The sequence below is a fragment of the Malania oleifera genome, chromosome 4 (assembly GCF_029873635.1).
Source record: "Malania oleifera isolate guangnan ecotype guangnan chromosome 4, ASM2987363v1, whole genome shotgun sequence".
NCBI lineage: Eukaryota > Viridiplantae > Streptophyta > Magnoliopsida > Santalales > Ximeniaceae > Malania > Malania oleifera.
This window is the reverse complement of record NC_080420.1, coordinates 81864194-81879561: the sequence shown is the minus strand read 5'-3', so window position 1 is coordinate 81879561 and position 15368 is coordinate 81864194. Positions and strand designations below refer to the sequence as shown.

Here is a 15368-nt window from a genome sequence, read left to right as displayed (position 1 = left end):
AATCAACCCTCTTGTGTTGTCAAGAAAGGATCTTTATTCAATATTGTGTCCAGGAAATTTGCTTCTTTACGAACTAATGTTTGAGAGAAAGTTAATGGAACAATTACTTTTAGTTCTTCAGAAGCATTAACATTAAAGGTTTTACCTGATTCCTTGAAAATTAAACTCTCACTAGTCTGGTCACCCTCTTTATCGGGTGTACAAATCATTGTACCACTGCAAGAGTCTGCTTCCACATTGGGCTCCTTGACTTCTGATTCAGTCGGGAGTGACGATTCCACGGTTTTCGAGCTCTGAGCATGAGGTACCACAAGTTGGTACTCCTTATTGGTATCAGCTTCCTCATTAACTAACTACTCCGCTTCTAGGCCCGTTTCCTCTGATTTTTCTTTAAATTCACCTAGTTCGGCCATAACTTCTGGTGCTGGGACAACTAGGTCTCCGGCGATGAGCATCTCAGGTTGGGTAACTTCTTTCTTGCTTCTCGGAGTAATGGTGGTCTCTTCTATCTCGAGGAGAACATCATGCATTTGTTGTTGTGGCTGCTGGTACTTTTGAGAACTAGGCTGACGTTGCGCGAGTGATTCCTCTTGTTTTAAGATGTCCAACTACGTGCTCATAGCATTAATGGTGTCCCGCAATTCATTGAAGTCCTGGGTATGCTGAGTATACTAATTGATTTGACTTTGCATGAACTACTGGAGCAAGTTCGCCATCTGTGTCATGCTTTCCTCAAAAAGGTTTGATGGCGTACAACTCTAAGGGATCTGTTGTGGCTGGTATTGAGGCGAAGGATCATCTGGATAATATGTTGGCTCATATGCTTCTCTACCACTAATTGTGCTGATAGGGTGTGCAGTTATGGGTGCCTGATTGTATCGTGTATTCCACTATGGGACATTGTCAGCTAAGTAATCAAAGAATGATAGTACCTGATCTAGATAAAAAAATCAGGGGTAATAGCAGTATAAAAACAATCAGCTAACCTCCATGAGTCAAACCCGTGATGTGGACAAGTACTTAGCAGATCCTTGAATCGCTCTGAGCAAGCCCGAAATGTCTCATCATCCTGTTGCACAAATTAAGAATTTGTTCCTACAAAAATTGAGTTTTCTGTGAGGGACAAAACGTATGCAGAAATTCACACTCCATATCAGTCCAATTAGTGATAGAGTGAGGTCTCAAGGAATGAAACCACATCTATGCCCTATCCTACAAAGAAGCAATAAATAATTGCAGTCTAGTAGATTCATTAGTTCTAGCATGAGAGAAAAACATGTTGCAGGTTAACTCAAACTCTGCTAAATGCTGATAGGGGCACTCAGATTCCTTCCCGTAAAACTCGAGTTGCAATGACGTCCTCCCTCGCTGCATCATGAAATTAAGCTCTTCATTAGGCAAAACAGTGGAAGAGGATGCAATGGCATATTCAAGCTACAAAAAGTCCATTATCGTGCGCGGTTCAGGTGCAGCCATTTGTATTTTTTTGTTTTTCAACTCAAAATTTTTTTTCTAATTTTTTTTTTCTTTTTTTCATAAAACTAATTAAAATGACTGGAAAAATGCTAATTTAAGACTAAGACCAACATTCCCCGTCAATGGCGCCGAAAACTTGACTCACTCGAAAAATGAGCAGTTCAGAAGCTATCCCAAGTATAGGAGTTACGTCGTGTAATATTCAGCCCAAGGGCTAGATTCTCTCCTCAGGGAATGCGTGTTAATCTCAAATTTCAAATTCTTCCAATCAAAAATAAAGAGGTACTGAACTTGGTTCATATTCGGGATTTTCAAGGTTATTTCAATTTCACTTCTGACAAATTAAATAAACACGCGAATTAAAACCCTAAAACTAGCATGCATTGAATTAATGAGCAAAAAAATGGAAACCCTAAACTAATCAAGCAAGAACCGGACTTAATGGAAGAAAACAAATCCACCACTAAAACTAAATAAACATAAATCAATCAATCAATCAATCAACAAATAATGCAATAACAATTAAAATTTAAAGTTCTTAAATGACATTAATAAATAAAAAGAGCCAATAATATCCAATTTACTAATTAAAAGAAAGAAAAGAAAAGAAGAGAGAAGGAGAATAGAGAGAGAGAGAGGCTTGGACTGGTGCTTATGGAGGCTCTGGTTTGTGGGAGCTGATGGCTGCCAGAGCTGCAGTAGACTAGCCGAGGAGGGGGACTGCTCTGCTGGTGTTCTAGAGGTCCATGACAGTGCTATGTGGCTGCTCTACTAAAGGAAAGCTGTTTGGGAGGGCTGGTGTGGAGTTTTTGAAGCTGGCATGGCTGAGAGCTACTCACGGGTTGCTAGAGGGGGCTATGGCTGAGAGGAAGTGCAGAGGGGAAGTTAGAGAAAAAAGAATCCAGGAGAGAGGGAGATCAGAGGAGAGGGTTGTGGGGAATTACAGAGGCAGACAAAAAATAAGAGAGCAGAGGAGGAGAGAAAGAGCTCGGGAGATGAGATAATTACAATAAAATATAAAGGAAGAGAAGGGAGTAGGGTAAGGGAATGAGAGCAAAGCGGGAGACTTTGAAAGAAAAAAAAAAATGAAGAAGAAGGGGTGCGGGGGCTCACTAAAAAAAGAGGGGAGGAGAGGATTTTAAATAAGAGGAGAGGTGAAGCCCTAAGACCTACAAGACTCCAGCAACTTGACCCGACCCGGCCATGCATGGCCAGGTCACATCAACACATTAATAATTATTTTTTTTCTTTTTTTCTCATTTTCGTTCTCTACGAACATAGCCTATTTTGACCCTTCTTGAGCCCGTTTTGCTCAAAACTCAAAACACATAAGTTGTAGATAATCCTTTCCTCTTTCTTTATATATTTGAATCATTTTGATCAAAGCTTGTATAGAAAAGTTATGCGCAAATTACGAACTGGTGCCAGTTTTGATTCCCAAGAATTTTTCTTTGATAAAAAATTACCAAAAATTCATAAATTTTTCAATAAAACTTTAAAATGATAAGTAAGGAACTTTGTTAAAATATTTGACATAATTAAACATTTAATTAAAAATAGAAGTCATAATGCTCGGATTAAGATGCCTAATTACGCAGTTTTAGTGGGTAATCAAATGCTGAGTTACTATTGCTGAACCTGAAGCATTCCCTGATTTCCAGCTCAAAGCATCAGCTACCACATTAGCCTTTTCTAGGTAGTAACTGATGGTGCAGTCATAATCTTTAATTAACTCCAACCACCTTCTCTACCTCATATTTAGCTCTTTTTTTTAAAGAAATACTTCAAACTCTTGTGGTCAGTGAAGATCTCACACCTACCCCCATATAAATAATGTCTCTAAAGTTTCAACGCATAAACCACTACTGCTAGTTCTAGACCATGGGTAGGATAATTCTTCTCATATTCTTTAAGCTGTCGGGAAGCATAAGCCACAACTCTCCCCTGCTGCATTAGAATACAACTGAGCCCTTTGTGTGACGCATCACTGTAGATTACGAAATCCCTTTCTCCCAAAGGAATTGTCAGAACTGGTGCACTGATGAGTCACTGCTTCAATTCCTGAAAACTCTATTCACACTCATTTATCCATTCAAACCTCACACCCTTCCTAGTCAGCTTTGTTAACGAGCCCGAAAATTTAGAGAATCCCTCTACAAACCTATGGTAGTATCTAGCCGGTCCCAAGAAACTCTTGACTTTCGACACATTTTTCAATCATACCCAGTCCACTATTGCCTCAATCTTGCTTGGATCCACAGAGATGCCATCCCTAGATACCACGTGTCCAAGGAAAGTAATCTCTTTCAAGCAGAATCCACATTTCTTGAACTTTGCATACAGTCGTTTTTCTCTAAGCACTTGAAGAACTATTCTCAAATGTTTCTCATATTCCTCAGGACTCTTTGAATACACCAAAATGTCATCAATAAAGACCACAAAAAACTGAGCGAGGAACTGGTGGAAAACTCTATTCATCAGATCCATGAATATGGCAGGAGCATTCGTCAGTCCAAACGATATAATCGGAAACTCATAATGGCCATACTGAGTTCAGAACGTTGTTTTTGGCACATCCTCGGCCTTGACCTTCACTTGGTGGTACCCGAATTGTAGATCAATTTTAAAGAATGTTTGAGTCCCCTACAACTGGTCAAACAAGTCATCGATGTGAAGAAGCAGGTATTTATTCTTAATGGTCACCTTATTGATTTCTAAATAGTCAATGCACATTCTCATCGATCCATCTTTCTTCCTCACAAATAACACCGGTGCTTCCTAGGGTGACACACTGGGCCTAATAAATACCCTATCCAGTAAATCTTGCAACTATTCTTTCTATTCCTTTAACTCTGCTAGAGTTATTCTTTAAGGGTCTTGGAGATCGGCGCCGTCCCCAGAGATAAATCAATCACAAACTCAACTTCTTGATCAGGAGGCAATCTCGAAAAATTCTCTAGAAACACATCAGGAAAATCCCTTACTATCGGGATATCCTCAAGCTTTAATTCCCCTTTTGGTGCCTCTCTCACATAGGCTAGATACCCCTGGCATCCCTCTAGAAGCAATCTCTTTTCTTGTACGACTAATAACATTTGTAGTGAGGAAGGCATGCGTGTCCCCACATATCGATACTCTTGCTCCCTTGGAGGTCTGAAGACTACCTCTTTCTTATGGCAATTAATACTGGCATAATAGACAGCTAACCAGTCCATTCCCAGAATCATGTTGAACCCATGCATATCCAGAACCACCAAATTAGCAGGAAAAAACTGTCCCTGGATACTAATCGGAAACCATCTAAGTACCCTCCTACACACTGCTACGGTCCCCATCGGTGTAGCCACAAATAGACTAACATCCAGTGGTTGGGCTTCCATTCCACATAACTTAATAAATTCCTGAGCCACGAACGAATGGGTCTCCCTTAAATCAAATAGAACAATAGCTTTATATGACAAAATTAAATCATACCTATCACTACATCACCATCCGCCTCTATGTCTCCCGGAGTCATAGCGTAAACCTGCGTCGGGGTAGTTTTCCTCTGCTGATTACCTCTAGGTGCTTAATTATTTCCCTAGTAGCGATTTGGTACCGGTGCCTAATTCAACGACATATGGTAGTCTCCTATAGTGTGTCCCAGTCTACCACACCAATAGCAGACAACGCCCTAGCTCGGCATTCCCATGGATGTCTCCTGTTGCACATCGGGCAAAGCGGGGGTGCTAGATCAGCCTGAGGGACTCAGTGTCCCACTACCTGCCACTGGTCCCCATCATATCTCCTCTATTGCCCCTGACTAGTACTGGCTTGAAATTCAGGAGGCGTGGGCCTCTTCCTATGACTCTGCCCTCCAATACCTTTCTTACGGCTAATCTCTGCTACAGTGGCCTTATCTATCAATTCTGAAAAATCACGTATCTGCAATAATGCCACTTGTTCGTATATTTCCTGTCTCAATCCCCTCTTGAACCTCTGTGCCTTTCTAAATTCATCTGGTATCATGAAAAGGGCAAAACGTGACAGCTCATCAAATTTAGTAGTGTACTGTGGAACTGTCAGCTGTCCCTGAGTCAGATTCAAGAACTCCTCCATTTTAGCATCTCTAACAGAAGCGGGGATGTAGCAGTCATAAAAGATCTCTTTAAAGCATCCCTTGGTCAGTGCTGCAGGTACTGGTCTTTGCTCATCTAGGAGCTTCACTGCTGTCCAGCACCGTTCTATCTCCCCCGTCAACTTGAAAGTTGCATACAACACTCTCTATTCATCAGTGCAATGCAATACTGTCAAGATTTTCTTAATCTCCTGCAACAAATTTTCTACCTTAATTGGATCTGGGTTCATCTCGATAAACTATCTGATCGAATAGCCCTGATCAACTGGGAGGCAGTCCTGTTCTTTAGAACTTTGTGCTATCTCAACCATAACCTGCTAAGCAACACTGCACGAGACAACATCAGAATCATTGCTGCCTATACTAGAAGGCCCCGCATCACCACCTCCAGCATGAACGTTACTATTTTCAGGGTCCATCTTAAAAGTAGAACAGAAACAATCTTAGAATTTACATGCCTTAATATGACAGTACTATTATCTAACTAAGAACCTTAAAATATCCTCCTACACCCAACATTCCTAACGTCCCTATCCCCAATTTAAGTTTTCATCTTAATACTCAGAAATAAGAACCGACGATAGTTTACCATGACTTTCTTGAAATTGTCATCCCAGGAAAAATACAGAAGCCACCATGGAATTTCCTGCCTCCTAGCCTCGAGACGGAACCCTAAATTCCACTTTAATTTCCATAACAATATCCTACTGTACACCTAATCCATCCTTTTCCTACCCTCCATCAAGATCCATTCCTATACTCTGGTATTGTATTCTACCGGAGTCTGCAGAACCTAGCAACCTGGCTCTGATACCAAACTTGTAACGCCCCAAAATTACTACCATTTTTTTTCACCTCTGATACCATAATTGTATAACCCAAAAATACATACATGCAACGGAATCATAAATATCAAGTTAGAATACAATATGCCAGAGTTCTAGTGCTATCTTATATACACATAGGTTGCTCTCCCCAAAATGCTATCATAATCACAGGTGTATAGATACATCTCCATAAACAAAAATAATTCTCTCCCATACTTACTCTCAACACTTTCTCTTGATGCCCTGCTCTGGAGTGCTAGGCTAGATCCTTTTGAGGTCCTAAAACATTAGAATAAATATTGGGGTGAAACACCTCTCAGTAAGACAGAACAGGTTATTATCAGTGTGTGGCGACATGAGTTTAAATATCATAAAACACATTTATTTAGTCAATAATTCAATCTAAGAAAAATTTTTAAATCTGAATTCACACACACACACACACACACATATATATATATATATATATATAGATAAAACATTCTTTTCCAACAACATGTTCAATTTCAATAGAATACTTCCATGTAAATAATCAACATATATATATATATATATATATATATATCCCATCAAGAATCACCCTTGTAAGGTCTCACCGACTAACGTCATGCTTCCCCCCATGATAGGGTTGTGTGGCCTGAAGGCTAGATTTAACCAAGGATGGACACCACCAAGTTAAGTCAAACTTCCATATATGCCTGTAGTATGATTGGCCTACCGTAATTGGTCCGAACCCAAGGCGTTCAACAACCCTACGTAGGCCCAATCGACTATCATCACCTACACTACCATCCCAGATTAGTGTGGTTGCACTCACTCCTTTAATACTGTAGCTACGGTATCGTGCTCTTCACATTAATCGTCCACTAGGGTTCTTAATTTATATATATATTGTCATTTACACAATGTTATATAATATCAATGTAACGAACTCTTCATATCTTGCCAACGTTATATTGGCATATATATAACGACGAATATAATGAACTCCTTATGCCCTGCCAACGTTATATTCAACCAACAATATAACGAACTCCTCATATCCTGCCAATGTTATATTGTGGTTTCTATAATATTCACAAAATCGGTCAATCTAACAAACTCCTCATACTCTACCAATGCTATATTGCCATTACCATATCCAACAATATAACAAACTCCTCATATCCTACAACCGTTATATTGTGGTTTTCACAACAACAGTATCAAAATTCCATTTTTCATAAATCAATAAATAGTCAGATAAATCACATCTTGTATAAAAACCATTATTCTCAAGTTCAATATAATCCAATGATCAGTTAAAGCACATTTTAGTGTAAAATTCGTATTCTCAGTTTCAATATAAATCACATATCATAATTGACATTACTTTTGTCATAGCATAACTAGTAAAAACGTCATATTTACTCAATCCCTAAAACATCCTTATGCCACACAAATTTTTGTCTGGTAAATTATAATATTATATCCACCCAGAAAAATATAAATTTTATGCTAAAAATATCATTTTCATGCATGCTTAGATATTTAGAAAAGCAATTATATAATATTCCAAAGATTCCTCACATAACCTATTCACCTTACCTGCTTATTGAGAGAACTCTTGCGAAGATCCTAAAACCTAAGCCTGCGGTGATTCCGAGCACAAAACCCTGAAATTACATTTCCCCAGTTCAATCAACTCAAACCCAGAATTACAATTATTTTAATATTTTCTAGGTCCACACACTCCTAATAACTAATTAAACTTTAAAAATAATTAACGGATATAATTTCATTATCCTTACCCTAGCCTTGGAGTGGTGCCTAGGAAACCCAAATTAAAAATCTGCTCCTATTAAAATGACGAGAATCGAAGCTAGGACCTTGTGGTGGTGTCCGATAGTTGACGTGGCTAAAGATTTGAGAAAAAATTAAGAAGAGAGAGAGAGAGAGAGAGAGAGAGAGAGAGAGAGAGAGAGAGAGTTTACTTTATCCCAGGAGTGGTGCCTACAACGCCCTAATCACGAATCCACGCCGGTTAAAATATTGGTGGCCGAGAATGGAACCCAGTGGTATTTTCTATTCTTCAATTGGTTGATTATTCGCCAAGAAAATGAGGAGAGAGAGAGAGAGAGAGGGAAGGCGAGGAGAGAGAGAGTTGGCGTGAGGGGGTTTCTTGGATATTGAAATCCTAAGCTTCAAAAGAAGCTTCATATATATATATATATATAATATTATAATATTATGATATATTATATTATATTATTATATTATTATATTATTATATTATATTATATTATATTACTCAATTAATATTTAGTATTTAATTAATTAATTAATTTATTTATTTTAAATTTAATTTAATTTAATTTACTTTTTTTTTTTTGGAATCACTACAGCTATCCTTGCCTACATCCACTCTCTTAACGGCAACCACCTTGAGATTCCACTAATCCCCTTATTTTTTAATAGATACCAAGGAAACCAATTCACACCATTTGTTTTCTATGGGGACAAGGCGACCAAAACAACCATTATTTTTCATAGAGCAAGGAACTAATTATAAGAAAGCTCTACAACAAAAAAATTCCTCACAATGAAAGAAAAGAATAATCAAAATAAGGTTGAAGAGTTTTCTAAACTTTCTCTCAAAGATGAGCAATTTAGAGCACAAAGAGAGATTAAGAGAATTGAAAGTAAGAGCACTTAGATATTCAGTATAAGTTTGTTTTCTCTAATATTCTCTAGGCTTTGAAGGGCATATATATAGAGATTGGATAAAACTATCTATTTCTTGCCTATTAGAACCTTTTTTTTATAATTAAACTGGTCAACCGCTTACTAGGCCCAGTCAACGACTTACCAGTCATTAGAAAGAAACAAATTACCATTGTAAGCAAAGCTTGACAAACTGGTCAATCGCCTTCAAGGGCTAGTCAACCACCTTTATCTTCTACCTGGACCGATCAACATCCCTCTATGAGCCAGCCGATCTCCCAGGCTACAATGTCTGGTTCGGTCTTCCTTTGATTCCAATTTTATAGTTTAAGTATAACTATGTTTGGTTTTATATATTCATATATTTTTGCAAGTTAAAACATATTACAATTGAGAGAATAACAATATGAATAAATGAGAAATTAACTCTTCAATTCTTCTCTCAATTCTTCAACTTCAATGGCTTTAATCCTATAGAAACCTAACTTAAGCACAAAGTCATTAATACGCAATAGTTTGTTATCATCAAAATCAGGTTAATGAAACTTTGGGGCTAACAATCTCTCCGTTTTGATGATGAAAACTATTCACAAGAAATAGAAACAAATATAAAACATTTAAATCACAAGCAATTTCCTATGTTTCCTATGTAACGACCCAAAAATTATACTGCTATAAATGAATATACTCTGATACCATAACCATACTAACCCGAACCCGATGTGGGATAACGGTTATAACTATCCAAAATTCAGTTTATGAACCTAACAGCGGAAATATATACATAAAATCTCAGATACAATACTAGAGTTCTAATACCATCAATCATCACATAAGTATCTCCTATAAACATAATTAAAACCCATGGTGCACAAAAACATCACTATATACATATCAGTACTCACAGGTACTTACTATAAATAGAACTATCAAGATCCCGCCCCGAAGCACTTTAGACTTGATTTCTCGTATTTCCTAAAATGTTAAAATTCTTGGGGTGAGCCTTTTAGTAAGAAGGAATAGATTATCATCAATGTGTGACAACATGAGTTCTAGTGTATCATAAACATATCCTAAAAATAATTAACTTAACTAGTAAATCATGTAAATCTATGCTCATGCATATATAAATATGGTGTGTGTATGTATATATATATATATATATATATATACTTTTCAACCTAAGCATATGTTGTCATAATAAATTTATCTATATATGTAATTCATCTGTTATATCTGTGTAATACTGAAATTTTTCCCTAGATGGATAGCTAGCTAATATCATGTATTATTCTCACAAAATTGGGTTGTGCGGCCCATAGGCAGTACCTAGCAATGGCTGGCCTACCACACTAAGTCAAACATAACTCGTCTGTAAGTACAATTGGCCACCCCAACCTGGTCTGGACTGCCAAAAGGGATATCCTACTCTTCAATGGCCCAATTGACTACCATTCACCAACACTCTATCTAAGAAGTGTGGTGACACTGATCTAACATAATAGCTATGGTACCGTACTCTTAATCTGAACTAATCCATTAGGGTTCTACTACCATATAATACATTTCATATAATATAACTGTAACATAATCTCATTTTCATATTTCTACATAAAATCTGTCATATCATAATTTCTGTATAAACTAACATTTCATAACTGATCACGACATAAAGCCGGCTGAACTGTCTTGACACTAGACCGACTGAACTGCCACGACATTATGCTGGCTAAACTATCATAATATACTGAACACGGTATCAAGCCGATTGAACTTTCATATCATAATTTCTATAATATTTACAACATTTTCTGAAAATCATTGTCAAACCGTATGGATAATCATAAAATAATCTGACATGCTCATATATATACCGTAAAAATAATATTCATACTCATGCCACATAGCTTAAGTGATAAACTATAATATAACAACTTCTTGGGAAAAACATATTTTGTTGAGGATTAACATTAAATCATCTTTTAGGGTTTACTCAACTCAAAATACCTGGTTTCCAAAAAATATAAATATAATACTTCATATTCACAATTTCCATATGCCTAATTATTCTAAAAAATCATATATATCATTACTATAATCATATACTACAAATTAATTGGTGAGATTTCTAAAAATACCTAACATAATCTATTCCCCTTACCTTTTTCTTAGAGTGGTGCCTGGGATGCCTAAACAGCAAATATGCTCCGGTTAAACTACGAAAAATCGTCGTTAGGATCCTGAAATGATGTTTATCCTTCGATTTGGAATTGAAATAGGCGAGAAATCGAAGAGAGAGAGAGAGAGAGAGAGAGAGAGAGAGAGAGAGAGAAAGGAGATGAAATTTCACAAAAAAATAACCCTTGAAAGCCTTTTATAGGCTATTGTCCCAGGGGAAACTGTCGACGGTTTTCCTGAAATCGCCGACGGTTTGATTTCTAACCAAACATTTTTCTTACTATTTTACCCTTACTAGGCCTTAGTAACTTAAAACTGTCGACGGTTTTCCTAAGACTCCTCAAACCGTTGAGGGTTTGATCCTACACTGAACCAAATTCCCTTTTTTTCTTATTACTTTTATTATTATTGTTTTTTCAGGTCTTTACATCCTCTCTTCCTTATATAAATTTTATCCTTGATATTTGCTAACTAACACTTATACCAACTTTTGAAAAATTCGCTGAAATTTTATTAATCACCCTCATTTGTGGCAGAGGCATACCGTGGTTACATAAATGGCTCTGGGAGATTACAAATAATCAAATCAAAATTTTTCCAAAACCACTCAACATAAAATAAAAATCATCACATTTAGATTTACAATTAATTTCACTCAACTAATAAACCTGCACAAAATTTGATTGCATACAAACGAATACTTACCTGAACAATTACATTTTTTGACTAATGTTGGTCCCCACTGAATAAATATGGGTATCTCTGACACATTTCCTCCTCTAACTCCCATGAGACTTCCTTAACTGTTTGGTTCCTCCAAAGTACTTTTACCAACGGAATTTTCTTAGTACGCAATTCTTACTCTTTTCGATCTAGGATCTGAACAGGCACTTCATCATATGATAAACTATCTCCAAACTCCAGTGCCTCATAAATTATTACATGTCACAGATCTGGGACGTACTTCTTCAACATAGACACATGGAATACATCGTGGATCCTTGATAACGCTAGGGAGTAATGCTAGCCTGTAGGCAACTGGACCAATTCTTTCTAGTATCTCAAATGACCCAATATACCTAGGGCTCAGCTTACCCTTCCTTCTGAATCTCATAACTCCTTTCATTGGTGAAATTTTCAAGAATACATTATCCCTTACACCAAACTCCAACTTTTGCCGGTGGATATCTACATAAATTTTCTGTCGACTCTGAGCTGTTTTAAATTCTTTCCTGAATAAGCCTGATTTTCTCCAAAGTCTGTTGTACAATCTTTGGCCCCAGAATTTGCCTTTCACCTACTTCATCCCAATATAGTGGAGTTTGGCACCTCTAACCATACAATGCTTCATACGGTGCCATCCCAATATTGGTCTGATAGCTATTATTATAAGCAAACTCCACCAATGGCATATACTGAATCCAGCTCCCCACAAAATCCATAATGCAAGCTTGCAACACATCCTCCAGTATCTGAATTATCCTTTCTGACTATCCATCAGTTTAGGGATAAAATGTCATACCGAAAGTAAGCTCCATTTCATCGAAGAATGTGATCGGGTTAACGACCTATAAATTGATTTTTAAGTTACTTCTTCATTAAGAAATTAGATAGTTCTCTCTCTCTCTCTAAACCACGCCCCACCCCTTTCACTTTCTGTGATTTCTCGTCATACGTCGTCTGAATCAATGATTGGAAGTTACCATGAGGATCTAGGGGCATTTCTCTACATGTCTAGCGAAGTATATTTTTGAACTAGGTCTTTCCAGGCATCGCCCCAAAGTTAAGGTTAGGGTAGACATAGGGAAATGTGTTTTCATGGTTTTGGGCTTTGTATCGCCGTAATGTAGGTTATAAGAGCATTGAAGAAACACTCTCAATAAATAAGTAACGAGATTAAGTTAAGTCAGGATTTTACTAAAGTTGAACCGATTAAACTGCTATATATGTATATTTATGTTTTGGGTTCTTATTTCGAAAAAAAAAAAAAAAACCGTTCAAAATGGATTTTTCAAACCTAGGATATATGATATGATATTTTAAGTAAAAACAAATGATGGAAAGTTTGGTTTTACCATATAAACTAAATATAATATGTTTCTTGGTTGCCTACGAGCTATGTTCAAAATACTGAAATCGTGTGGCAGGTGAATGTTATTTTGGGGGTTATTGTATAACCGACTTTGTGAATGTTTGTGAAATACTAGAACTGTTTGTGAAAAATATAGGGAATTGATATGATAGTTATAGGCCGAGTTTTATATGACGACAGAGGGCCGAGATTTGTTTAGCGGCTGTGAGCTGAGTTTTATATGATGGCCGAGGGTCGAGATTTGTTTAGCAGTTGTGAGTCAAGTTTTATATGACATCCGGGGCCGGGATTTGTTTAGCAGCTATGAACTGAGTTGTATGTGACACCCGAGGGCCGAGTTTTATAATATGACAGGTTTTATATGAAATGAGTTTGAACTACAATTTTTATTACTTAAATTATATGATATGCTTTAGGAACCCTGAGGACCAATTGTATTATGAGCATGACACCATTGTTAGAGATTCAGTAGTTGACAACGTGCGCCCACACTATTTTGGATAGAAGTGTAGGGTGGTTTCAACCGATTAGCCTTAGTAGAGGGTGTACCTTCCTTGGAAGTCTATACTAGAAAATGGTAAGGCAATCGGACCTACAACTGGGTTGTAGATGCCTATAGGTGCATTAGCAGACATATGATTTGACTTAGTCTGGGTTGATCCCCCAAGGCTAAGTCCGGCCTTTGGGCCGCACAACCCATACCATGAGGGAAGTAAATGGTGTTTAGTCTCAGGGAGTGTCTTTTATGCATATTTGTAGATTTATGTAAATGATGTTACTTATTTGCTGAACTGTTTATACTATGGAAATGAGACGATTATTTTCAACTGTGTAAAGCAAGTATAGTGTAAAATAGCTATTTTCGGTTTAATGGAGGATAGATGTTTTTAGTAAACACTAAATGCATGTTGAACACACTAATGTTAACTTAATTTGCTTTACTAAGAAGTGTCTCACCCCAATATACAAATTATATTTTCAGGACCATCTTGAGGTCGAGTTTAATGAACTCCGGGGTGGGGTTACAGCCAATTAATTTTTTTGAGTGTCAGTAAGAACTCTAATGTATTTAAGTTGGGTTTGAAGCCCCTGAGTATGTAATATGGGTGTATGTCTGAGTTAGTTTTTGGTATTGTACTACGGTTTGTATTATGAGTATCGGGAGACTCTGATGTATATTAGTAACATAGAACTTTGGTAATGGATTATGGAGACTATTTTATTTATTTTCACTGCATTTATATTATCAATTATGGTATCAGGTACGCAAACATCACTTAAGTAGCACCCCTGGCCCATGTGGTGGGTCGGGGTGTTACAAATAAGATCCTAGTGCTTCCTACAAATTCTTCCAGAACTAGGAGGTGACCAGCGGGTCTCGATTTGATACAATAGACATTGGCATGCCATGAAGTCTAGCTATCTCCTGAATGTATAAATCCACCAACCTATTCATGGAGCAATTAGCTTTAATTGGAAGAAAATGGGTAGTCTTCTTCAGACGGTCAACTACTACCCAAATGGCATTTTTCCCATGCAGTACCGGTGGCAACCCCGTGACTAAGTCCATGGAGATATGCTCCCACTTCCATTTGGGAATATGAAGTGGTTGCAACGGTCCTTCCAGTATTTGATTATGTAAGGCACTGCTCTACATATCGGTCAATCTCTCTCTTCATATTATTCTACCAAAAAGATTCCCACAGATCCCTATACATCTTAGTGCTTCTTGAATGTATTATGTAAAAGGAGTGATGTGCATCTTCCAAAATAATTATTTTAATCTCAACATCATCGGGTATACATAATCTAGTATGAAATCTCAAAACTCCATCATCTGAGGAATTATAATATGTTTCCAATCCATTTTGTACCATACCCATAATTTTTACCAATCCTACGTCTTTCATATGAGCAGTCTTAATCTTTTCTAGTAAAGTAGGCTGAAGTACCATATTAGAATTGAATGCTTGAT

At 37.1% G+C, this 15368-nt stretch overlaps 2 protein-coding genes across 2 annotated transcripts; both read right to left on the bottom strand.

The window, feature by feature from the left end:
• Positions 1-353: 353 nt before the first annotated feature.
• On the bottom strand, positions 354-5187 carry LOC131153845 (uncharacterized). Its single transcript, XM_058106295.1, has 3 exons — positions 5128-5187; positions 3700-3879; positions 354-608 (listed from the first exon to the last, which is right to left on the bottom strand). The coding sequence occupies exons 1-3, from the start codon at positions 5185-5187 to the stop codon at positions 354-356; spliced, it is 495 nt and encodes a 164-aa protein (XP_057962278.1).
• Positions 5188-5265: 78 nt separating this feature from the next.
• Positions 5266-6012, bottom strand: LOC131153844 (uncharacterized). Its single transcript, XM_058106294.1, has 2 exons — positions 5920-6012; positions 5266-5739 (listed from the first exon to the last, which is right to left on the bottom strand). The coding sequence occupies exons 1-2, from the start codon at positions 6010-6012 to the stop codon at positions 5266-5268; spliced, it is 567 nt and encodes a 188-aa protein (XP_057962277.1).
• Between the last annotated feature and the right edge of the window lie 9356 nt (positions 6013-15368).

Coding starts and splice junctions, on each gene's coding strand:
- LOC131153845 (XM_058106295.1), bottom strand. CDS start 5,187: ATGTGCAACAGGAGACATCCATGGGAATGCCGAGCTAGGGCGTTGTCT. Junction 3,880..5,127: donor CGTTGTCTGCTATTGGTGTG/GTAGACTGGGAC, acceptor GTGTATTCAAAG/AGTCCTGAGGAATATGAGAA. Junction 609..3,699: donor TTGAGGCAATAGTGGACTGG/GTATGATTGAAA, acceptor ATGAGCACGTAG/TTGGACATCTTAAAACAAGA.
- LOC131153844 (XM_058106294.1), bottom strand. CDS start 6,012: ATGGACCCTGAAAATAGTAACGTTCATGCTGGAGGTGGTGATGCGGGG. Junction 5,740..5,919: donor CTGATGTTGTCTCGTGCAGT/GTTGCTTAGCAG, acceptor ACTGATGAATAG/AGAGTGTTGTATGCAACTTT.